General features: G+C 41.2%; 1 protein-coding gene across 1 annotated transcript in view; it reads right to left on the reverse strand.

The window, feature by feature from the left end:
* LOC134650932 (transcription initiation factor TFIID subunit 1) overlaps positions 1-24,507 on the reverse strand; it is a 58,495-nt gene that overhangs the window by 23,876 nt on the left and 10,112 nt on the right. The window contains exons 8-18 of the mRNA XM_063505887.1: positions 22,773-22,897; positions 20,493-20,561; positions 15,337-15,512; positions 10,934-11,093; positions 9,639-9,873; positions 8,340-8,525; positions 7,295-7,467; positions 5,613-5,733; positions 4,951-5,108; positions 2,595-2,790; positions 653-916 (exon numbers count right to left, since the gene is read on the reverse strand). Of these exons, the coding sequence (XP_063361957.1) occupies positions 653-916; positions 2,595-2,790; positions 4,951-5,108; positions 5,613-5,733; positions 7,295-7,467; positions 8,340-8,525; positions 9,639-9,873; positions 10,934-11,093; positions 15,337-15,512; positions 20,493-20,561; positions 22,773-22,897 (1,863 nt within the window). The remainder of the gene's footprint in view (positions 1-652; positions 917-2,594; positions 2,791-4,950; positions 5,109-5,612; positions 5,734-7,294; positions 7,468-8,339; positions 8,526-9,638; positions 9,874-10,933; positions 11,094-15,336; positions 15,513-20,492; positions 20,562-22,772; positions 22,898-24,507) is intronic.

The raw sequence follows: 24,507 nt of genomic DNA on the forward strand, positions 1-24,507 counted from the left end.
TTATACGAACCTCTTCCTCAGGAACACCAAACTTCCTCAACAGCGCCTTAGTATTGTTCAAGCTAAGCCTCCTCAAATCCGCATCCGTCCCAGTAACAGTCCTCTTAGACTGTTCATCAGTCGGCTGCTGAGTGGGCTTATTAGGTACGCGCACGTCGAAGCCATCGCACCCGGTCCGATCAGTTGACATTTATAGCACTACATACTCAAACTTTATACGAACCTCCTCCTCAGGAACTCCAAATTTCCTTAACAACGCCTTAGCATTGTTCAAGCTAAGCCTCCTCAAATCCGCATCCGTTCCAGTAACAGTCCTCTCAGGCTGGGCTTCATCAGTAGACTGCTGAGTGGGCTTATTAGGTACGCGCATGTCGAAGCCATCGCACCCGGTCCGATCAGTTGACATTTATAGCACTACATACTCAAACTTTTTACGAACCTCTTCCTCGGGAACTCCAAATTTCCTCAACAAGGCCTTAGCATTGTTCAAGCTAAGCCTCCTCAAATCCGCATCCGTCCCAGTAACAGTCCTCTTAGACTGTTCATCAGTAGGCTGCTGAGTGGGCTTATTAGGTACGCGCACGTCGAAGCCATCGCACCCGGTCCGATCAGTTGACATTTATAGCACTACATACTCAAACTTTATACGAACCTCTTCCTCAGGAACTCCAAATTTCCTCAACAGCGCCTTGGCATTGTTCAAGCTAAGCCTCCTCAAATCCGCATCCGTCCCAGTAACAGTCCTCTTAGGCTGAGCCTCGTCAGTAGGCTGCTGAGTGGGCTTATTGGGTACTCGCACGTAGGAGAAACCCTCGCCACAGCCGGTCGGGTCGGCGGGTCCCGTGAGCTGCAAGAGGCACTTGCCGCGCATGGCCTGAATGTAAGCACGCGTCGTGTTCCAAGGGGCCACTTTCACCTGTGGCAAAAATTAGATGGTGAAATAGGGGAATCTGGGTGTTGGTTGTATCATGGTATTGTCACTACATAGAAAAGGTTAGGTTAGGTTCGCAGTTTATCACAATAAAAGGCGGTGATAAGCTCTTATTGAACCGATTGCTGGACTTTATAAACCTTTAGTAGTACGCTACTAATGCAGGTAGACCTCTGATAGAACTAAACAGAGCTTCATGTATTATACATAGATAAGTGAGGTATGTATCATCACTACATAGTACATGTTGTAAAACAAAGTCCCTTCCCTATGTATGCTTAGATCTTTAAATCTTCGCAACGGATTTTGATACGGTTTTAGATAGATAGAGTGATTCAAGAGGAAGGTTTAAGTATAATTTGTTAAATCGTGCGAAGCCAGGACGGGTCGCTAGTTATAAAATAAAGTGTTTAGACCTGGAAAAACAGAAACTAGAACAGTTTAATACCATTCAAAATAAGGAAGGAATGGAAACAAACTCCTTTGTAGTTCAAATCACATTAATAATAGAAAGCCTTGTGTAAATAAATTAACACATATTCGACCATCATATCATTTTTGACCGAGCTTACACGAAGGTCAGCTTGGGCAAAACTGCCTTCGTATGTAGAATAGAATAGAATAGAAAAATATTGATTCAGGCAACACATCATTACATTACAAGTAAGTATGTCCAGATGTTCTCCTCGACAGGTTGAATTTCTCAACCGATTCTGATCAAATTTTGAGAGCAATGAGTTTTTGTCGATATTTTTTTTTCAAAATAGCGGAGACATAGGTGTTCGCGAGATCTAAGGCTCATCGAACCACCAGTTAATGCTATAAGTATGCTTTTCGTGGCCGAGGCTACGCATGGCGTCTGCGATTTCGTCGCGTCGCTACAAGTACCTACAAGTAGCGGCCCACACCAATTTTGGTGTCTAGCCATAGTTGCCGCGCACCGTTACGGAACGGGGACGCCTGCTCGCGCTTGGCATATCTGTCGTAATAGACGCGTTTTGTTAAAGAGCGAATCTTCTGTACCTAGTTCTAGCAGAATTATCAGTGCTTCACCCGAAAGAGTGGAGCGTATTACTGAGCCAGAACCCTTTTGTTTTGCTGCAACCAGTGAACGCATATGCGTTCCTGGCATGGATATCCAGCTGCAACGCACACAGCACATGTATTGATACTTTTTGTTCCTGATTTTAGTTTTAGCATATTGTTTCTGTTTTTTTCTGTCAATATATGTGTATTGTGGCAAGCTAATAAATGGTTTATCTATCTATCTAGTACTATTATTTATTCTGTGCCGAGGGGTTTATGTTATAGTTTGTAGCTTTCTAATAGACCCCGAAGGCTAATCCTATTGTCTATTGTTCAGTAAAACCGCACGTGCTACTTACCTGCAAAACAGGGTCCTAATTATTCTATTTGGCACCTGAGCGCGGGCTAGTCCGACGCTCAAAAAACCAGTGTAGGTGCGCTCTCCGATAACGCGCCTTTGTTACGCATCTCGATGACACATTTTAGACTGGTTCTGTAGCGTTCGACTCGCCGGCACTCAGTAACCGAAGTACCGATTTTTTATGCAGGTGGTTGTGGCACGTGGCACGAGCGGTTTTTCTTAACAATAGACAATAGGATTAGCCTTCGGGGTCTATTAGAAAGCTACAAACTATACCTCGTCGTCCATCTTCAGTTGCAGTTCCTCGTCATCATCCTCCTGGGGGGTGAAGATGAACTTCTCTCCGTAGCCCGCGTCTTTCAGCCGCTGTTCGGCCGACGCCATGCTGAAGTACGCGCAGCATTGCTCGGGGGACACCATTGCGCGAATCTCCTCTTCGGAAGGCAGACGGAATTCGGGTTTTATTACCCACCTGAGGATATTTATATAGAATAGAGAATAGAATAGAGAGCGTTTATTCGTGACAAAAAAATAAAAGAAAACGACAAGTAACACAACATAATAGTCACGAAATGGCCCCGACTCAGCATGGTGCTAGCCTGGCTAGGCTAGCGCTGGTCTTCCGTCGGGCCCATGGTCTTTTACAGCACGAAGTTATAGAAAAAAACACACATTATAAAAAAGAAAAATTAAAAGACTCACGATTATTATAACATTAACAAAACACAACAAAACGTGGGTCGTTGTTAACGACTTAACTAAACTACAAAAAAACTTAATAACTACAATAATGTTAAATAAAAATTAAAGTGAGTGGCGGTTGTGGAAGAGAGAACAGGCAGTAAGTACTTAGGTACGCGTCTGGAGTACTTAAATGTAGCTTGTCTCAAGTTTGAGGCATTCTTCGTTTAATTAATGTTTGAGCATAAACTTTTTTAAAGTTCATTTAAAACTGTGAATGCTTTGCAGGTTTCTAATAGGAGGTGGGATGTTGTTCCAACACTTATCCTGTCAAAGCGTCCTTACGGCAAGCGACAAAGTGGGAATTTTTGCTTGAAACCACACACCTACCTATAGAGCTGATAAACAGATGTGAGTAATTCTTATTTAAAGTCCGTCAACCAAATCTTGTCAGTAGTAAAAGGCGGCAAATTTGAAAAATCGCGGGTTAGCAACACTGTGTTCAAATAATTCCAAAACGCGTGTCATCTGTGTTTTATCTGTGGAATGTGGATCGTGAATGACAGCCGTCACCTTATTTGTTTTCATTTGGTTTTCATTCTGAATCGTTTCTGTTTCAAGAGATATTTCTGCTGTCCCCAATACATTAAATAAGAATAAGCAAAGCTAAGGGGCCTACAATGTACAATCATGCTCGTTGATGGTAAACATTACTAAAAATTGAGGTTATGACAAGTACTGGAAGAACTCTTTCGAACTTTTAATATTATGCTCAGTTTTTTTTGTTTTAGGGTTAAAAGGCATAAATAAAATTAAAACGTATGCCTAAATCTATCCAACAAGACCATAAATTGTGTCCTGGAAACCGTCCATAGGCCCACATGTCTAATATTTTCAGCAATCAGTTGTGACTATTTACAAAGGTAAACCTTTTAAACAGTATTAAGAGCCTTGATTATATCGCCGTTCTTTCGCAATATCTACCTAATCCATACATGTTTGTTGCAGGATTAAATCTTGCCCAATATAAGGCGTTTCGTAGATACTGGAAGTAGGTAGTATCTCTTCAGACAATACTTACCTATGGCGGTTTATGTACGTGTACAACGCAACCAAGTCGAAAAGTGACCCTTATCTTATTTACCTTTAAATTAAATAAACACCCAAATATCAGTTGTTTTATTTTTAATATGTATTTTGTACAATATATACCAATCAAAAAAATTACACAGGTATGTCATATTCATCCAGAAGAGTACACTAATTTACATTAACAAGTGGCATATTATATATTATATTGTAAATAACAAATATATGCACTATCCAATTATCTGCATTTTGATATGATTTTATTTTAGTAAACTTAGAAGACATAGATAGGGAACAAAGAGAATATAAGCACTACGATAGGGAGTTGTTTTTGATATCTTCAAATTTGTTCATCATTTTGATTAACATTGTTTTAACATCGCTTTTAAATTGTCCGTCCATATTTAAATTTTTTTCAATAAACCGCGAGTGACAATTTGAATTGACGTACGCAGAGCGCGCTCAGCGGAAAAAAATCTTTTGGTTCGATGTACATTGCTGCTTTTCTTAGCGCAATACTGCTCTTTGAGTGTTGCCCTACTTTAGTTTGCTTTACATTGCTACTGACAAGATTTGGTTGACGGACTATAGCTTGTGCTTATTCAAAAATTGTTATAGTTATTACAGAATAAAATCCTCCTCTTGTTTACCTCTGCTTTCTGTTTTCTTTTGTATTGTTTTCTTTTAGTGTTGTATTGTATTGTATTGTTTTATCCGCCAACAAACTGTCCTCAGATTGGCGGAATATAAATATGTAAATACCAAGTAAGATTTTTGCGATAAATAAATTAAAATATATATATATTGAGGTGTGCTTAAGGAGTATTTGTATTGTATTGTATTGTAAAATGGCAGTACTCACCAATTTGAATCTAACCCAGTACGCTTGAAATCAGCGCAAAGCTTCAGACGTTTTCTTATTGAGCTTTCAGAGTGAGACGGGAAGGCTCTCTTAATATCATCCATTTTGATACGGCGTGGGTTGTCACGGGATTTCCAGAATAGGCGATAAATGTAAACCTGAAAAGCAATGTTTCATAATAGATTACGATACAAGTGCGAAAAAGAAGAATATTCGCACATGTATCGTACAACGTTTTACAGTGCCTACACAATTATGGCCTTTTAAAATTTTCGACATAGTTACGTAGTGTGCTAATTATCGCACTAGTGCGGTAAAGTAGTACCATATGTACTGTAAAGAAATATTATGGAACATTTAGATTAATTTCAAATAACATCGTCAATACATATTATAAAACAAAGTCTGTCTGTCTGTATGTTCACGATAAACTCAATAACAACATTTTCATGCGGTTTTCACCTATTAATAGAGTGATTCTTGAGGAAGGTTTTGGTGTATATAATTTGTAAAGGTTTTGTATAAATTCGTTGAACTACCCGTGCGGGGCGGGTCGCTAGTTTTTAATAAACGCTGCAATGTTTCAGCAGAGTATTTTATATATATTTAAGGCCTAAGAAAACACAACTGCCGTAAAAAACACGCAACAACAACATACATACCTGTAGGAAATCTCTAACGAAGTTGTTGGCCCTTTTCGAGTTAGGTCCAGGCACCTCATAAAGGGGACATTCCTGGCCTGCCACGTATAATGCGTCGATTTCACGGATGTAGTAGGCTTGTCTGCAAAAAATAACTTCTTATTAGGGATGATGACACATGTTGAATTTTATAACAAAATCTAGTAAAATAGATAGCAAACGAGCAATTTATCACAATAATGTGGATATTGAAATAAAATATTGAAAAATTACAAAAATACAGGACCCGAAAGTTTCAAAATTTAAGTTTTTTTTAACTTCCAAAAACGATAAAAGTAAGGGTACCATTCGATTCCTTACATTTCATCCAAAAAAATATTGTATAGCTACTATATACATAAACGCAATATTTCACCGACAAAAACGCAATTTTCTTGTTTTGTCCATACTACAAGATGGGCTCCCAGAGACCTTGACGTCACGGCCTCTGGCCGTTTTGTATAGGGCGTTTCGCGAGTGAAGTGCGACTGTCGGCCTTTGACTACAATTTCTGACTTTTGTGTTACTTTAATGCAATGGGTCCCATATAGACATTTGATCCTAAAAACAAACCCGATCGATTGATACCATAAATGAAAATTAGTCATGTAGCCTATTATAAGGGCTCATTTAGACGGTGCGCGAACTAGCATGCGTTTTAGTTACATTGCGGACCATTGAGGTTACATCAACTCCGGTCAAATAACGCAATGTAATGAAACTCGCATGCGAGGTCTTGCACCGTCTAAATGAGCCCTAAATTTTAATAAATAATTTTTATCTCTTAAATTTATTACGATGGATAAAACAAGCAACAACGGTTGCACTCCGGGAGTGCCGATAGAAGTGAAAACTCACCTCACTATGTAACCGACGCCCGGTAACACGATACATACGTTTAGCGAAGGTATTCTATTTATTTATTATATATTATTTTCATTCTCAAATAAGATCACAATTTTTCATTGACATGTTTATTTACATACTGCCATGACAACGTCAAATTATTTGAACATACGGTCACGTGATCGCCTTACGACCCTTACGGTCACGTGATCGCCTTATGCTGTCTCGAGTTTATCATTTTTTCCCCACCTCAAAAAGTGCCCAGCGCCGCTAAAGAAGTTTTCACTTCAAAAATCCTCTTACACAAAGCAATCCTCTTCCGTATTGGGACGAATAAACTGGTCCATGTCAGCAAGCTAACTACATACCAGGGTACTATGACCATGATGACGCGGTATGACGAAAGGTAACCTAGGTTTAACCGGTCAACCCCGGGTTAGTAGGATAGTGCACGTGGCGCTTAGTGGTAAATTTTTCGGTTTGAGGGAATGAAAAAGTTAGCCTGAGATTAGCTTGGCTAAACTACAGTATGTTATGAAAATAAAAGATAAAAATAAAAGATAGTTTATTCAAGTAGGCATAATTACAATGCGCTTATGAACGTCAAATAAAGCTAGGTAGACCGGCTCCAACCCTACACCTCTGCCCCGAGAAGATTTAAATCCCCCCTCAATTGGAGGAGGGTATCCCAATATGGGACCGGCAACAAACTCGGCGGGACACATCTTTTCAAAAATAATTACATCTTATAATTAACATGCATTACGAGAAAATAAGGGAAAAAATACACAATATAAAATAAACTAATGTAATCATACCTTGTGCGTATGACGAGGAAGTCCGAATGTGGTATATTGTGTTCGTATATAGGCGCTCTGTACATGTTGTTCTCTACCACGGGTTGCGTGGCGCCGGGGGGTAGTATACCGAGGAACGGCGAAGTGTGTGCGTACGCCACTTCGCCGTATTTCAGAGGTTTCGGGCCGCTGTCCTGAAATAAAAATATTGGCTATCTAGATTTCTATATGAAAATCACGGAGACAGTGCCATAAAAAACCGGCCAAGTGCGAGTCGGACTCGCGCACGGAGGGTTCCGCACCATTAACAAAAAATAGAGCAAAACAAGCAAAAAACGGTCACCCATCCAAGTACTGACCCCGCCCGACGTTGCTTAACTTCGGTCAAAAATCACATTTGTTGTATGGGAGCCCCACTTAAATCTTTATTTTATTCTGTTTTTTTGTATTTGTTGTTATAGAGGCAACAGAAATACATCATCTGTGAAAATTTCAACTGTCTAGCTATCACGGTTCGTGAGATACAGCCTGGTGACAGACGGACGGACGGACGGACGGACAGCGGAGTCTTAGTAATAGGGTCCTGTTTTTACCCTTTGGGTACGGAACCCTAAAAAGATGACGTTGTCCGGGCAGTAGCTGTGGTTGAAATATCAACCACAGCTACTGATTTGAAGAGATGCGCCCTTATATGCGCCTTTAGGTAGCTGGCATTTATCAAATCATATCGACAAGGGCAGCGGTCGGCAACCTTTTAGCAGCCAAGGGCCACATAGTTAACGAAGTTGACGCGGGCCACACTTTGTTAATATGCATGACTTTAACAGACATTGTCGTTTGTCAATATAACATACAAAATAGCCAGGGAGGCTCGCGGGCCGCAAGTGGCAGGTTCACGGGCCGCAGGTTGCCGACCGCTGGACTAGGGTATTAGCGTTGGGTATTTGCCAACTCGCCGACTTAGGTCCAAGATGGTATCTCATTTCGACACTCAGTTTTAAATGTGTTCAATTTTTTTTTTGATCTTTGTGCCAATCTAGTCAGGAAGTGTACAGTTACTACATACCTTGGTAGCGCTTCGTTTGTAATAATTCTTGATCTTGGTACACATGCCCACTTGGCTGATCAGCGGTGGGTGTTCCTCGCAAAACTCGACCAGCACCATCTCCCCGTCACGACCGCTCAGGTCTTCTGGTGTTCTCATGAAGAACACGTCTCCGCCTCCTGAGGCCAAACGTTCCGCTTCGCGTTGCTGAAACAATAGGCTAGATGACAAATTTTCATTTATGGTATCAATCAATGAGGTTTATTTTTAGGATCAAATGTCTATGTGGGACCCATTGCATTAAAGTAAAACAAAAGTCAGAAATGATAGTGAAAGTCCGACAGTCGTACTTCACTCGCGAAACGCCTCTAACAAATCGCTATGTGAACGTGACGTCAAGGTCACTGAGATCGCATCTTGAAGTATGAACAAAACAAGAAAATTGCATTTTTGTCGGTGAAATATTGCGTTTATGTATATAGTTGCTATACAATCTTTTTTGGATAAAATGTGAGGAATCGAATGGTATCCTTACTCATTCCGTTTTAGAAAGCTTAAAAAAAACTTAAATTTTGAAACTTACAGGCTCTGTATTTTTGTATTATTTCCATATATTTTTTTTAATATCCACAATATTGTGATAAATTGCTCATTTGCTACCTATCTATTTCACTAGATTTTGTTATAAAATTCAACATGTGTCATCATCCCTATAGTAACGTGTTAAAGCCTGTGTTAAACGAGACATGTCAGCGTATGAAATCGACCACCATGCCTGGGAAGCCTTAGCTGAAGACCGTGATGGATGGCGCAAGCGTGTTGTGGAGGGGATAAGGCTATGCGAGCAAGCCTGGTTTAATGCTTAAGATAGAATGCTTAAGGTGTCGCAGAAAGCAAACCGGGATTGGAACCTCTGGAACGACAGGGTCGCTGAGAGCCAGTTCCTGATGGGCTGCTGACGGTCAAAGGGAAATACAAACAGCTAACAAACATACATAGGTATATCTGTACCTGTAAGAGCGCTGGTGGCCTAGCGGTAAAAGCATGCAACTTTCAATATGAAGGTATGGTACCAATGAGTTTTATGTGCGAAATAGCATTTGATATTTACCATGCGCCTTTCGCTGAAGGAAAACATCGTGAGGAAACCGGATTAATCCCGATAAGGCCTAGTTTACCCTCTGGATTCGGTCGCTTTCGTAAAAACGAGTGCCTACGCCAATTCCTGGGATTACTCGTCAAGCGGACCCCAGGCTTTTCAGCCGTGGCAAAAATGCCGGGATAACGCGAGGAAGAGATATCTGTGCCTATAAGTTGTACCTTAGCCTTTTTCCTGATGTGTTTGATCAGGGGTTGCACGGGATGCGGGCCGGGGTTGGCCAGCTGTCCGTACGACAGTTTCCTCAGGGCTGGTCTATGGAAGGCCCGGAGTCGCGCCGGACCCATATGTGTTTGTATGAAGGGCGCTCGGAGTTCGACGACCGGCGTGCTGTGTTGGATGAGTTGGCCGCCACCGACTTTGAGGCGCGGGTTTTGGGATTTGGGCTGGTAGAAGCTGGAACCAAATAATATTTATAATTCCATAATACACTGGACGCATAGAGATTTAAAGTAATATGTAGGCATCAGGGATGTTGCGAATATCCGCATCCGCATCCGCGGAACTTCCGCATTATTTTCAACATCCGCATCCGCATAAAATAGATGCGGATTTAATGCGGATGCGGATGTGGAACAGGTCGGTACAGGAACGTCTTAGCATCGGCGTAAGTGCTAGACTGCTAGGCAATTTAGTCATTAACCAAAAAAAAACTATTAGAAATGAGCAGTCAAGCGTGAGTGGGACTTAATGTACGGAACCCTTGGCCGGTTTTTTTAAATAAAAATTACTAAAATGTAATATTTGACGTTTTTTATGGTACTATCTTGACATCCGCATCCGCATCCGCGGATGTGAGCCTCTAAAAATCCGCATCCGCAACATCCCTGGTAGGCATCCCACCAAAAACATTTTCATGTAACATGTTGCCAAGACTAAACCAGCGCACTGTCAAAAAGTTATCAGATCTCTTGTAGAGCCAAACTTCTAACTCTACAAGCCCGAATTTCACAAACTCTACACCTTAGTCAAAATATGTGCCTTGGCCGTTTCGCTACCGTCACATGGGCGTAAGGTGAAAAATTTATTCTATTCATTATTTTTTATTGTACATTAATTCTTGTAGTAAGGTTTTTGAATTTTTTGTTGTTTGTGGACTAAGAGTACTACGAGTATCTTACATACCAAATTTCAGCTTTCGAGGACTTCAGGAAGTACCCTAAAGGTTTTGATGATCATCAGTGAGTGAATGAGTGAGTCAGTGACGAAATCGTTTTTTTTTTAGATATGAATAAAATCTAAAGTATAAGAGCTATGTAATTGAATTTTTTATGCTTAATAATAAGTCCACTATTGACATCATATCCCGAGAATTTTGTTTATCTGGTATAATCCAAACCCAAGTTATGGGGGTTCAAAAAAAACGACGAAGCGCTTCGAGAAAAGGTAGGTAGCGCCCTTCGCTTTGCTCGTCTTGGCGGGGGCACTACCGTGCCCCCAGATGAATATAACTTACACGTCATTGGAGATATTGAAGGGATCCCGATCAGGAGACTTGGGTGGAGGTGGTGGTGCATCCTCTTGCAATACGTTAATGACACCAGCTTTTCCAAGTAGGATCTTGGATTTCTTCACGTGAGGGTGCGGGATCTTCACTTTGGGTTGTGGGCCTCGTTCTGTCAACGTAAAGATTCGGTTTTATTATATGAGTAAGGTAAAGGACCAGCCAGCCTATTATGGATAGCTTTATCCATCTTTATCCACGTGATAAAATAACTGTCACTGTTTAACACCGTGGGAAAGAAAGTGACGGACACCGTTTTATCACGCTGTCACGTAGACAAGAACGACCATCATATCCGTACAGGTGTTTGACAGCCTAATTTTTAGGGTTCCGTACCCAAAGGGTAAAAACGGGACCCTATTACTAAGACTCCGCTGTCCGTCCGTCCGTCCGTCTGTCACCAGGCTGACGAACCGTGATAGCTAGACAGTTGAAAATTTCACAGATGATGTATTTCTGTTGCCGCTATAACAACAAATACTAAAAACAGAATAAAATAAAGATTTAAGTGGGGCTCCCATACAACAAACGTGTTTTTTGACCGCAGTTAAGCAACGTCGGGCGGGGTCAGTACTTGGATGGGTGACCGTTTTTTAGCTTGTTTTGCTGTATTTTTTGTTGATGGTGCGGAACCCTCCGTACGCGAGTCTGACTCGCACTTGGCCGGTTTTTATAGTTAACAGCCCCACCTCTATTGCTTGGAATTAAGATCGTGGCAACTATTGGGACATGTCATGCACTGGGACATTTACATTACAAGGCGCAAGATGGTTAAGAAGCAGTTGCTAACACAGGGTCAGATACGAGTATAGAGACCGTGCGCGATGGAGGGTCTGCCACCTTGTGGCCTGAATCGGAAACATATGTGCACATACTGTACATTGCCAAAGCAAGTGCTACCATCTACCGGCCTCGTCGTTATGTTTCCTTGTGCATATTAGGTTCTGCCATCTTGTGGGCTACATCATGGTAGTAGTAGTAGTAGTAGTAATCACTTTATTGTACACAACACAGGTTTACATAATGTTTACAGAAATAAAGGTACAAAGGCGAACTTATCCCTGTAAGGGATCTCTTCCAGCTAACCTTCGAGTAGATGAGGGGAGAATTCAAATTAGATAGACAAACTTACGGAATGTACAGTAACACTTTAAAAGTAAACTAACCTAAATGTCCAAAAGTAAATAAAATACATAAATATTATTATAAAATAAAATACATGCTACATACATAAATACTAAACATATATTACATATATATATATATATATATATAGACATCAGTACTTAACCAAATCACGCTTGGTTGGAAAGCATAAGTTTCTTCAAATTAGCCTTGAATGACGCTACAGACTGGGACTGTTTGAGCGACAGGGGCAACTCGTTCCACAACTTCACAGCGCGTACCGTGAACGAATTCGCATACGATCGTGTCTTATTCGGGGGAATAGCAAGCGTAAGATTAGCACTTGAACGTAAGCGGTGTTCACTGCCTTCAGCCAGATAATTAAATCTCTCGGTAAGGTAAGATGGAGAGCAGGGGTTAAAGAGCACGTTGAAAAGCAACGACAGGACACGCACATTTCGGCGTTGGCGGATCGGTAACCACCCGAGCTGAGAGCGGGATTCAGAAATGTGATCGTACTTACGGAGGCCAAATATGTACCTGATACAAACATTTTGTAAACGCTCAAGTTTATCCAGCAATTCCTCAGTAAGATCTAAAAACGCAACGTCACCATAGTCAAGAAGAGGGAGCAATAGAGAACGAGCAAGAGTTAGTTTGGTGTGAAGAGGGAGGAAATTCTGTAGTCGTCGAAGAGAGTGGAAAGATCCAAAAATATTTTTGCTCACCTCGGCTACGTGAGGAGACCAAGAAAGCGTCTGATCCATGATGATACCCAGATTTCGGACAGTAGAGGAAAGAGGGATAGTAATCCTATCAAACAAAATGTCAGGTACCACCATGTCCGAGAGCTTGTCTACATAGTAAGGACTGCCAATGACAATCGCCTGCGACTTCTGAGCATTAATTTTTAAACCAAATTTGCACGCCCAATCCCGTATGGACTCTAAGTCGTAATTAATCTGAGAAATCAATGAGGGAAGATCGTCTATACTAGCCGCTGCATAAATTTGTAGGTCGTCTGCATAAAGATGGTATGATGACGTAAGCGATGTGGTGATACCATTAATAAAAATAGAGAACAGGAGTGGAGAAAGCACCCCTCCTTGCGGGACGCCAGCGGTGAGCTCACACCAGTCGGACAGTTTGTCATCTACTCTAACACGCTGGCGTCTGCCAGAAAGGTAACTACGGAACCAAGATAATGAAGTTTGGGAAATGTTAAGTGTGTTGAGTGTGCCTAGAAGGATCTCAAAGTCTACCGTGTTGAAGGCACTACTAAAATCAAGGAGGACAAGGACCGTAAGCTTTTTGGATTCTATATTAAACCGAATATCGTCGGTGACTTTAACCAGAGCGGTAACTGTGCTATGCCCGGGGCGAAATCCAGATTGGAGGGGATTAAATAAGGAATTTTTATTAAGATGAGATAGGAGACGACGGTTAACATAATGTTCAATAATTTTGGATAATATTGGGAGAATGGAGATAGGACGGTATTGGGCGAAAGATGCAGGATTGGAGGTTTTTGGGAGAGGAATGACATGGGCATACTTCCAGGATGCCGGAAACGTGCCAGTGGATAGAGAAAAATTAATGATGTCTGAGATGATGGGTGATATGAAATCCGCCACGAGCATAAGCATATCCACACTGAGGTTATCATCACCGACGGCCTTCGTTTTAATAGATTTCAATATTTTAAGTGTCTCTTGTGAAGAAATAACGCCTAACTCAAAGGGAGCTAAATTAGAGTTGGTTGTAGTAGCAGCAAGAAGCGATAGGGTAGAGCGTTTAGTAAAAGGATCAAGAGTAACCGGCGAAGTACTAAAGAATTGATTTATACCATCTACGTCAATCAAACTAGAACCAGACGATTGAGATTTGCCAACCCCTAGTGTTTTTAAAAACTTCCACAACTTAGCAGGGGGACATTCCTCAATGGACTGGTGTATGTAGCGGCGCTTTGACTCCCTACAGACCTTGTTGCAGCGGTTACGTAATGACATATACTTCTGGCGATTACTATCTGAGGGATTTTGTCGGAATTTTACTCGAGCTCGATCTCGCTTGGCCATCAGCAGCTTGATGGTCTAATAAAACATGGTCTTCTCTTCCCAGAGTGTCACTTGCCTACGTCACAATAACATTGCCACTTTATTTCAACATAACATGTTACATGGGTACAATTATCTATGGTTAATAAGTTAATTTATTTCTTTATAATTTAATAATTTTCATTTATATGTATTTTATCTTAAATTTTACAATAACACGTCATTTTTAATTATTCGTTAGCAATATCTTCCGATTCACGAAAGAAATTTCAGACGTTCGGGTAATTCTGTTTACACTACTGGCAACACAGGATAGCGCTGTCACATTTGACAATCCGCCATTTTGTCCCTGTCCGACCGTCCGTGTCGAACGCGTGTTAATTGTTATTTCCTTCTCGCTCAGTGTCAGCAGTCGCAGTGTTTTCCAAACTTTTCACGTCGTAAGCTTCGTAATTAATGTTTTGTTACGAAAATGGTTGGCTGCTCTATTCGGAACTGTAAGAGTAGGAGTGAAAAGTGCAGTATAGATTTGTTTTATTTTACTATGTTTCTACATGAATAACTTAAAATTAATGCCGTTAAAATAATTTTCACTGTTGGTTAAAATTCTCCCACATTTTAAAGTTTGAGAACCTGTAAACAGCATGATGACGTAGGCAAGTGCCAGTTAGGTCATTCGCGAATCTCGGAAGAGAGTACCAGGCGGAGTATATTATTATACCATGGGCTACATCGGAAGCATAAACAATACATTTACGCCTCGCGCCAAAAATCTGACAGCTCCTGTGCTGCCGCCTATAGTTCACGCACGGGGCCTAAATGTATAGTCGCTAATAACTCCAGTCATCGAGTTTTAATGATAATAACTCGATAGTTTTAGAAAAGTGTTCGCTTAAGTCTTCGACATATAAAAAAACATTTTGTCAGAAAAATTTACATTTTTGTAAAAAAAATTCGCTGTTGATCCATGAACTGTAGAATAAAAAAGGGCCTTGGAATTTTTTCCAAAAACGCTGCATGGAATTAATTCCGTTATAAAAACCTTATGTCCTTCTCTGGAACTATCATACAAATTTCAACAAAATAGGTTCGGCGGTTTAAACGTGAAAAGGTAAAAAGATACCGTTACTTTCGAATTTATAACATTAGTAGCGATATTTTATAGTTAGGTACCTCTAGTAATCTTGGACGGGTCCACATCATCCGGTATCCCCAGTATAATGTTCTCATCGTTAGGGTCCAACGTAAGTATTTTCGGTTTCGGTATCTTGGACATGTTCTCTGCGTCCCAGATAACTTCATCTTCCCAGGTTCCGTACACTAGTTCTTCGTTCTCGACGGGGAATATACTGGAATGAAGATTATTATTTAGAATATGGTTAAGTTATTTACTTATACAATCCTGGTAATTAATTTCGTTTCAACTTCGTCGCAACGAATTTTTTTGCCTAATAATATACAAAAATAATAATTGAAGTATCAGAGGACCATGGGCACTTTAGTATGGAGTCTGGTCCATATCCTCAATACTTATGAAACCTATGCCAAATGATAGCTTCAATGCTATCATTTATTTCATACTATGACAGTTAAGTCGAAGTCGCGGGCCAACATGGTCTTTTTTATATAAATAGAACCCAGTACGGCAACGGATTCACCATAGTATGTTTTATTATAATAGAAAGAAAACGACACGTTATGCATTTTATTATCATTGTATTTATATTAATCAAAAAATAACATAGGTATTATATAGGTATCTACCTACCTACAATATTAAATATCTATAAACGAGCAAAGACATATTATACATATGTCTTAATAAACCGTGACCAAATGGGCCTAGAAGCTGCCTAGAAGCGATATTGCAATACTATTGCACATGCCTTACGGGTAGACGCACGATAGGAAGCTGTGCTCATGTTATTTCTATATTGTGGTTCTTAGGTCGAGGTAGACTAGTGGGTTTGAATCCACCGGCACTTCATCTAGACGATTTAATTGTAGATATTTAATATTGTAGGTAGGTAGATACCTATGTTATTTTTTGACTAATATAAATACAATTGTAATAAAATGCATAACGTTTCGTTTTCTTTCTATTATAATAAAACATACTATGGTGAAACCGTTGCCGTACTGGGTTCTATTTATATAAAACAGACCATGTTGGCCCGCGATTTCGACTTGGCGGCCATAGTATGAAATAAATGATAGCATTGAAGCTATCATTTGGCATAGGTTTCATAAGTATTGAGGATATGGACCAAAATTACTCATTGTCCTTTAGTGTTATGTACCTATAATATATACCTACGTTTTATTATAAATAATAAATAAATAAATAAATAAATAAATATTATAGGACATTATTACACAAATTGACTAAGCCCCACGGTAAGCTCAAGAAAGCTTGTGTTGTGGGTACTCAGACAACGATATATATAATATACAAATACTTAAATACATAGAAAACAACCATGACTCAGGAACAAATATCTGTGCTCATACTTAAAATTTTAATATCAAATTATATTTTATATAATTTAATTTGTTGTATTTAGGTACCTACAACTGGCTTTTACTTTTCAACGATGGAAGGAAGTGTAATATCAAAGAGTTATTGATTTAAAAGGGATTATAAAATAAATTAATTAAAAATTAAAAAACACGACTGCAGTTTAAAATCGAACTGAAAAGCTAAAAATAAGTTTTAGTTATGTTAGGTACTCAACTTAATGAATGTAAAATAGAATATAAGTGTTCAGTCCGGGTCATAAACAGCAAACGGAAAAGTTTAGGCTCATTTAGGACCGTGACTGTACCTGCATATTTTATTTCTATTGCAGTCGGGGACGTTGATATATTGAAATTTTCCCATTCACAGGTCCCCGACTGCAATCGAAATAAAATATACAGGTACAGTCACGATCCTAAATGAGCCTAAACTTTTCCGTTTGCTGTTTATGACCCGGACTGAACACTTATATTCTATTTTACATTCATTAAGTTGAGTACCTAACATAACTAAAACTTATTTTTAGCTTTTCAGTTCGATTTTAAACTGCAGTCGTGTTTTTTAATTTTTAATTAATTTATTTTATTTTATAGATTTTAGTGACCATACAATCCAACCACATTTTTTATGATTTAAGGAAATTTAGTTGCTTCAAGGAGCTTTCATCATGTTGATCTTTGATATGTTAGCATAAAACGTGCTTAAAACCCTAAATAGGTCGGACCCAAAAACCAGACGTATTGAAAAGTGCTATGGCTTAATATCTCTGTAACTACATAATTATTTCCTATTAGTTGGCTTTCGGCCTTCGCAATTAAGATACTTGAGGAAGCTGCAGAATGCGTGCACCTTTCTTACGCTCCGGGCCTTCGGCCCTACGCGAAGCTCGGCCTTCGGCCTTCGCAGTTAAGATACTTGGGGAAGCTGCAGAAAGCATGCACCTTTCTTACGCTCCGGGCCTTCGGCCCTACGCGAAGCTCGGCCTTCGGCCTTCGCGATTGAGAAACTTGGGGAAGTTACATAAAGGGTGCACCTTTCTTACGCTCCGGGTCTTCGGCCCTACGCGAAGCTCGGCCTTCGGCCTTCGCAATTAAGATACTTGGGGAAGCTGCAGAAAGCATGCACCTTTCTTACGCTCCGGGCCTTCGGCCCTACGCGAAGCTCGGCCTTCGGCCTTCGCGATTGAGAAACTTGGGGAAGTTACATAAAGCGTGCACCTTTCTTATACTCCGGGTCTTCAGCCCTACGTGAAGCTCGGCATTCGGCCTTCGCAATTAAGATACTTGGGAAAGCTGCAAAAACCGTGCACCTTTCTTACGCTCCCGGCCTTTGACCCTACGCGAAGCTCGGCCTTCGGCCTTCGCAATTAAGGAACTTGGGGAATGTGCAAAAACCATGCACCTTTCTTACGCTCCGGGCCTTCGGCCCTACGCGAAGCTCGGCTTTCGGCCTTCGCGGTTGGGACACTTGGGAAAGCTACAGAGAGCGTGCACCTTTCTTACGCTCCAGGCCTTCGGCCCTACGCGAAGCTCGGCCTTCGGCCTTCGCAATTAAGATACTTGGGGAAGCTGCAGAAAGCATGCACCTTTCTTACGCTCCGGGCCTTCGGCCCTACGCGAAGCTCGGCTTCGGCCTTCGCGGTTGGGACACTTGGGGAAGCTACAGAGAGCGTGCACCTTTCTTACGCTCCAGGCCTTCGGCCCTACGCGAAGCTCGGCCTTCGGCCTTCGCAATTAAGATACTTGGGGAAGCTGCAGAAAGCATGCACCTTTCTTACGCTCCGGGCCTTCGGCCCTACGCGAAGCTCGGCTTCGGCCTTCGCGGTTGGGACACTTGGGGAAGCTACAGAGAGCATGCACCTTTCTTACGCTCCGGGCCTTCGGCCCTACGCGAAGCTCGGCCTTCGGTCTTCGCGATTGAGGAACTTGGGGAAGTTACATAAAGCGTGTACCTTTCTTACGCTCCGGGTCTTCGGCCCTACGCGAAACTCGGCCTTCAGCCTTCGCAATTAAGATACTTGGGAAAGCTGCAAAAACCGTGCACCTTTCTTACGCTCCGGGCCTTTGACCCTACGCGAAGCTCGGCCTTCGGCCTTCGCAATTAAGGAACTTGGGGAAGCTGCAAAAATCATGCACCTTTCTTACGCTCCGGGCCTTCGGCCCTACGCGAAGCTGGGCCTTCGGCCTTCGCGATTGGGAATCTTGGGGAAGCTACAGGAAGCACGCACCTGCCTTACGCTTCGAACCGTCGGCCATATGCGGAGTTCGGCCTTCGGCCTTCGTAATTAAAAAACTCGGGTAAGTTGCAGGAAGAGCCCATCTATCTCAAGCTCCCAGTTTTTGCCCCCTACGCGGAGCTCGGCCTTCGTAATTAATATTCTTGGGAAATTTGGAAGCGCACACCGAGCCTGTCTTATGCTCCGGGCCTTCAACCCTACGCGGAGCTCGGCTTTCGACCTTTGCAATTTGAATACTCGGGGAAGTTGCAGGAAGAGCCCATCTGCCGTACGCTCCGGGCCGTCATCCCTACGTAGAGCTCGGCCTTCGGTTCTGACACTTTCACACCTTGTTCCGTCAAAGTGGGTGCAGAGTTATATCTGAAGACGGACTCTACAATCTCAGACTCTCTACAAAGAACATTTACACTTTTCTATTCCTTTAGCGCAATTTAGAACATATTGGCTTGGTTTCAAAACAAGTAAAATATGATTAATATAATACCTACCTATGTATAATTTTTTTTATGATCAGCGGTCAAGCCACTTCCTTTGAATATCCTCACAATAGGATAATATTTGGTTTTATAAGATTAGCTTTTCTTAACATATTTTGTGAATTCTTACTTTCTCGAAATTAGACTTAAAACCTCATATTGTATATATATTATTGATCGTCTTTCAAAGCGCTTCATTTTGATGCCCTACTCGATGGGTTTGCAAGATATTTTTTTCTAAATGTTGCGCAATATGGCGTATTTAGTCCGCCATATTGTTTTTATAATGACGTCATATAGCCTATGTCACTCGGGATGACGTAAGGATTCTAATGATACATCATACATCTAAATCGGTTCAGGCATTTAGCTGGTAGGGTGGAACAAAGAAACTTACATACCCACAAACATGAACGCTGAAAACAATACACTCCTTTTTTTGGGCAGTCGTGTAAAAAGAGAGAAAATTTGTGCCGCCTAGTGCGACAGGTATGTATATGGCTTTATACTGCAAGATGTTTTGTTGTCACTGGATTATCAATTTATCAAATGTTAACTTTTGACAACCATAGTTATAAACCGCTGTACGGCTCAAGCGCCATCTACCTCAGCACTCAAATTTAAAACATGAATTGTTGTCTTTTGTTTTTTTTTATAGTACACAGTATTACTTATATTAATCAATACAATATCTGGGAGACATAAAACGTTTTCCCAGAGATAAGACCTAGCTAGATAAATTTTTGTCCCCCGAAAACCCCCATATAGAAAATTTCATCGAAATCGTTAGAAGAGTTTATGAGATCCTCGAAATATATAAACAAGAATAGGGTATTTAAAATAAATTATTCCACACCATGCATGAAATAAAGTACCAGATAATTATGAGAAAAACATAGATAGTAGTTAATTTTATGCACAATTGTTATTTAATAAATCGGATATAGTAAATATAAAAAGTAGGTGAGTTGACTGTGACGTCACGATGTAATGTTTCATATAAATTCCATATTAGCAAAACGTTTTGACAGTTCTAAAAAAGAAACTGATTTGACTAGTAGGAAAATACCCTATTGCTCGTTAGGTGTAAGATACACACCTGTACCAAGTGTTGTCTTCACCGTCGGCAGACGCGGACGGTTGAGTGTTTGAGGTTGATGTCGACGAACTGAAAAAAGACAGTAAAATTTCTTGGTTGATATTCGACATAATAATAGGGATGTTGACATGAATCGCGAATATATAACATGTTATGTTTTTACCATAGCAGGGAATATTAGAACGCGGAAAATCATATTTTGCAAGTGTAAATATGCATAATAAATTAATTAAAAATAATCAAAAGTATTTAAAATAATGCCCAGTATCACGTGACTGCAAACGCCAATCGGAGCGCGTGACGTAATCACAGTGGAATCACCAAAGACAAGTTATAAAACCTGCCTAAATGTCTACAGATTATCGTACCGAAACGCGATCTTGGTGCGGTGCGGCGCACGAATCGATAGTGTGTAAGGTGGTGCGTTAAGGACGCAGCTATAAGTTAGAGCGAGAAAGAAGGTCGCTGTCCGATGCGGTAGTGTGTTAAGGCTTTAAAAAAAATTGTCAGTTGCCATATAAAGAATTTAAATAAATGACTGACAGCAGTTTGTTTAAAACGCCGTTACGTCATCAAGGTCACGTGACAGTTTGGAGCGTTTAGGCGCGAAATTTAAACACGAAACTTATTATACATGTTTTTTTATTCAAAATTAATGAATATATTTTTTTAATATTTTTTTCTGTAACTATTACGTGTCTATCTACAAAATGAAACCAGTTCCAAAAAATTGTCAACATCCCTATTACCGATTACAATAAAGTAAAATCAAAGAGAATAGAGTGATAGAGAGTTACTTAGAGATATGGTCAATCTTTTCGAGCGATGGCGCCATAACCTCTGGCCTACTGTCGAGCAGATGGCGTTAATTTCAATATTTAACAAATTAACACATATCAGTGAAAGAATAAGGATCAAAGTCAAATGGCGTTCTAACAGTTTTAATTTTCTGTATAAAGATGGCGGTGAATTTACTGTGGCTACATAATTTACCATGGCAGTAACTCTCTGTATAATATGTCGATTTGAAGCTGGCCCCAACGGCTTATCCTTTGTCTATTGTTAAGTAAATAGGCACGTGCCACTCCCTGCATAAAAAATGGTTCAATCACTTTAACCGGTTATTGAATTACAACTCCTATGGAAATTGCAATAAGATTCAAAATGGACAAATGGAAAAATAATTTGCCATTTCTTGTGTGGCAGGGACCACCCAAGAACTACGGTTACTGAGTGCCGCCAAGGTCAAACGAAACGTATCGAGGAGAGAAAATGGACGACCTTGATTTAGCTTTAATAATTTACTTGGAAGATGAAATATCATCAGAAGAGGAAAATAACCGTAGTACGGAAGTCATTTATTCAAATTTCGTGGTACAGAAGGTGCATTTGAGATTTTAGTACAAACCGGCTTCACCGCTATCAAATAAAACGTTCACGAAACTATCGACACCGTCATGACGGCCGTCATGCACATGGCGGCACCGCTTTTTGACGTTACGGTGTCAATCACCGCCCTCTAGGAAACCGCGCCATTTGGTTTACATAGACACCGTTCTAGTGACGTCATTCACCGCTATATTACGGCCGCTATATGACGGCACCGCTTTCGGAGGAAACCAAAGCTTTACCCCGTTTTTCACAGGTAGCGGCACGTGCGGTTTACTTGAAATGAAATGAAATGAAATCACTTTATTGCCAAAACATGATAGATGATAGTTGATGGTACAAAAAGATATCAATACAAACAATACCTAAATTCTAGGTTAGGATGTACTAACTTATTCTAGGTTAAGTATTAACTTATTGTCTAATCTAATAGGTAATCAAATTTAGCAAGACATGTTGGCCGTGGGTACCAAAGCTCAGCATGTGCTAGACTGGCGTCCAGCGCTGGTTTTCAGTTTGGTCCCTTTTTGTTGAAGGTCTGACGGAGTACATGTTGATCTTTCCTGAGCCGTTACGCATTCTACTTATATTAGAAACAAAAGTAATGTAAAAATTATGAGTAATTATGAAATAGCAATAATCTAAAAAACTATGCATATTACAATATCACAGTCAAATGGTTAGCATATCGTGTGATTCTAACTGCTTATGAGTCTCATCTGTTGATGTTACTGTGGTTGTGTGTATTAAGGTAGCTGGTGATGTACGTGATTTGGGAGTGTACTTAACACAATCGACAAAGGATTATCCGTTCGGGGCCAGTTTCCAATCTACGGACTATACATTCTTATTCTCTTTGCTGGATACTATGAGCTTAGATGGCAAACGTACGTGGTGGGCTTGGTGGGCAGCGGAGCGGGCTGCGGGCGCGGGTGAGAGAACTGTTGCGCCGTCCTGCTCACCGAGGTCGGCACCCAGCCTGCTGCGTTACTCTTGCTGTTCAGCCGTGCTAGCACCTGCGGAAAATACATGATCACCCACATCATACACGAATTACAAACAAACGAACACGTAGTACAAGTAGCCCTCAATCTACCAGAATCGGCAGCCCGACATATGCCTGATGGACAAATATACATAGAAAGAGACCTCAAGAAAGCCGAGATGCCCCAACAGACAACCCAAGATCTTAGGACTTGGCGCAGTGAGGAGACCCGACCCCAAATAATGGGACCAGGAGAGGAAGAAGTCCCATTTTCTCCCTGGTTTATATAATAATGGGAAATTGAGGTCTCTCCTTTATTTAACCTCCAATATTACATATCGACGCTGCCAAAATAAGACCAATACAAGATTAAACCGTACCCACCTTATATTTAATGTAACTGCGATACCATAAGGAAGGAATCCGCAGGAAAAACACGCTCGGGACTCTCGGCGGCCTCCTGTTTGGTTTTGGTCTCTTCCGGCCTATATTTTCTACTTCAAAGCGAGCGTTCTCCATTAATACCCAACCTTACATGGCGACCCGGCCACTAATAAGAGACAAGACCGTACGCACCTTATATTTAATCTCGCTACCATCCCATATAACATCATCTTCCCATTGCAACTGCGATACCATAAGGAAGGAGTCCTCAGGAAACCCACTGTCGGGACTCGGCGGCCTCCTGTTCGGTTTTGGTCTCTTCCGGCCTATATTTTCTACTTCAAAGCGAGCGTTCTCCATTAATACCCAACCTTACATGGCGACCCGACCACTAATAAGAGACAAGACCGTACGCACCTTATGTTTAATCTCGCTACCATCCCATATAACATCATCTTCCCATTGCAACTGCGATACCATAAGGAAGGAGTCCTCAGGAAACCCACTGTCGGGACTGTCGGCGGCCTGCTGTTCGGTTTTGGTCTCTTCCGGCCTCTTTTCTACTTCAAAGCGAGCGTTCTCCATTAATACCCAACCTTACATGGCGACCCGGCCACGAATAGAGACAAGAGCGTACCCACCTTATGTTTAATCTCGCTACCATCCCATATAACATCATCTTCCCATTGCAACTGCGATACCATAAGGAAGGAATCCTCAGGAAACCCACTGTCGGGACTGTCAGCGGCCTCCTGTTCGGTTTTGGTCTCTTCCGGCCTCTTTTCTACTTCAAAGCGAGCGTTCTCCATTAAAACCCAACCTTACATGGCGACCCGGCCACGAATAGAGACAAGACCGTACGCACCTTATGTTTAATCTCGCTACCATCCCATATAACATCATCTTCCCATTGCAACTGCGATACCATAAGGAAGGAATCCTCAGGAAACCCACTGTCGGGACTGTCAGCGGCCTCCTGTTCGGTTTTGGTCTCTTCCGGCCTCTTTTCTACTTCAAAGCGAGCGTTCTCCATTAATACCCAACCTTACATGGCGACCCGGCCACTAATAAGAGACAAGACCGTACGCACCTTATGTTTAATCTCGCTTCCATCCCATATAACGTCATCTTCCCATTGCAACTGCGATACCATAAGGAAGGAGTCCTCAGGAAACCCACTGTCGGGACTCGGCGGCCTCCTGTTCGGTTTTGGTCTCTTCCGGCCTCTTTTCTACTTCAAAGCGAGCGTTCTCCATT

Source organism: Cydia amplana, chromosome 9 (genome assembly GCF_948474715.1).
Source record: "Cydia amplana chromosome 9, ilCydAmpl1.1, whole genome shotgun sequence".
Taxonomy (NCBI): Eukaryota; Metazoa; Arthropoda; class Insecta; order Lepidoptera; family Tortricidae; genus Cydia; species Cydia amplana.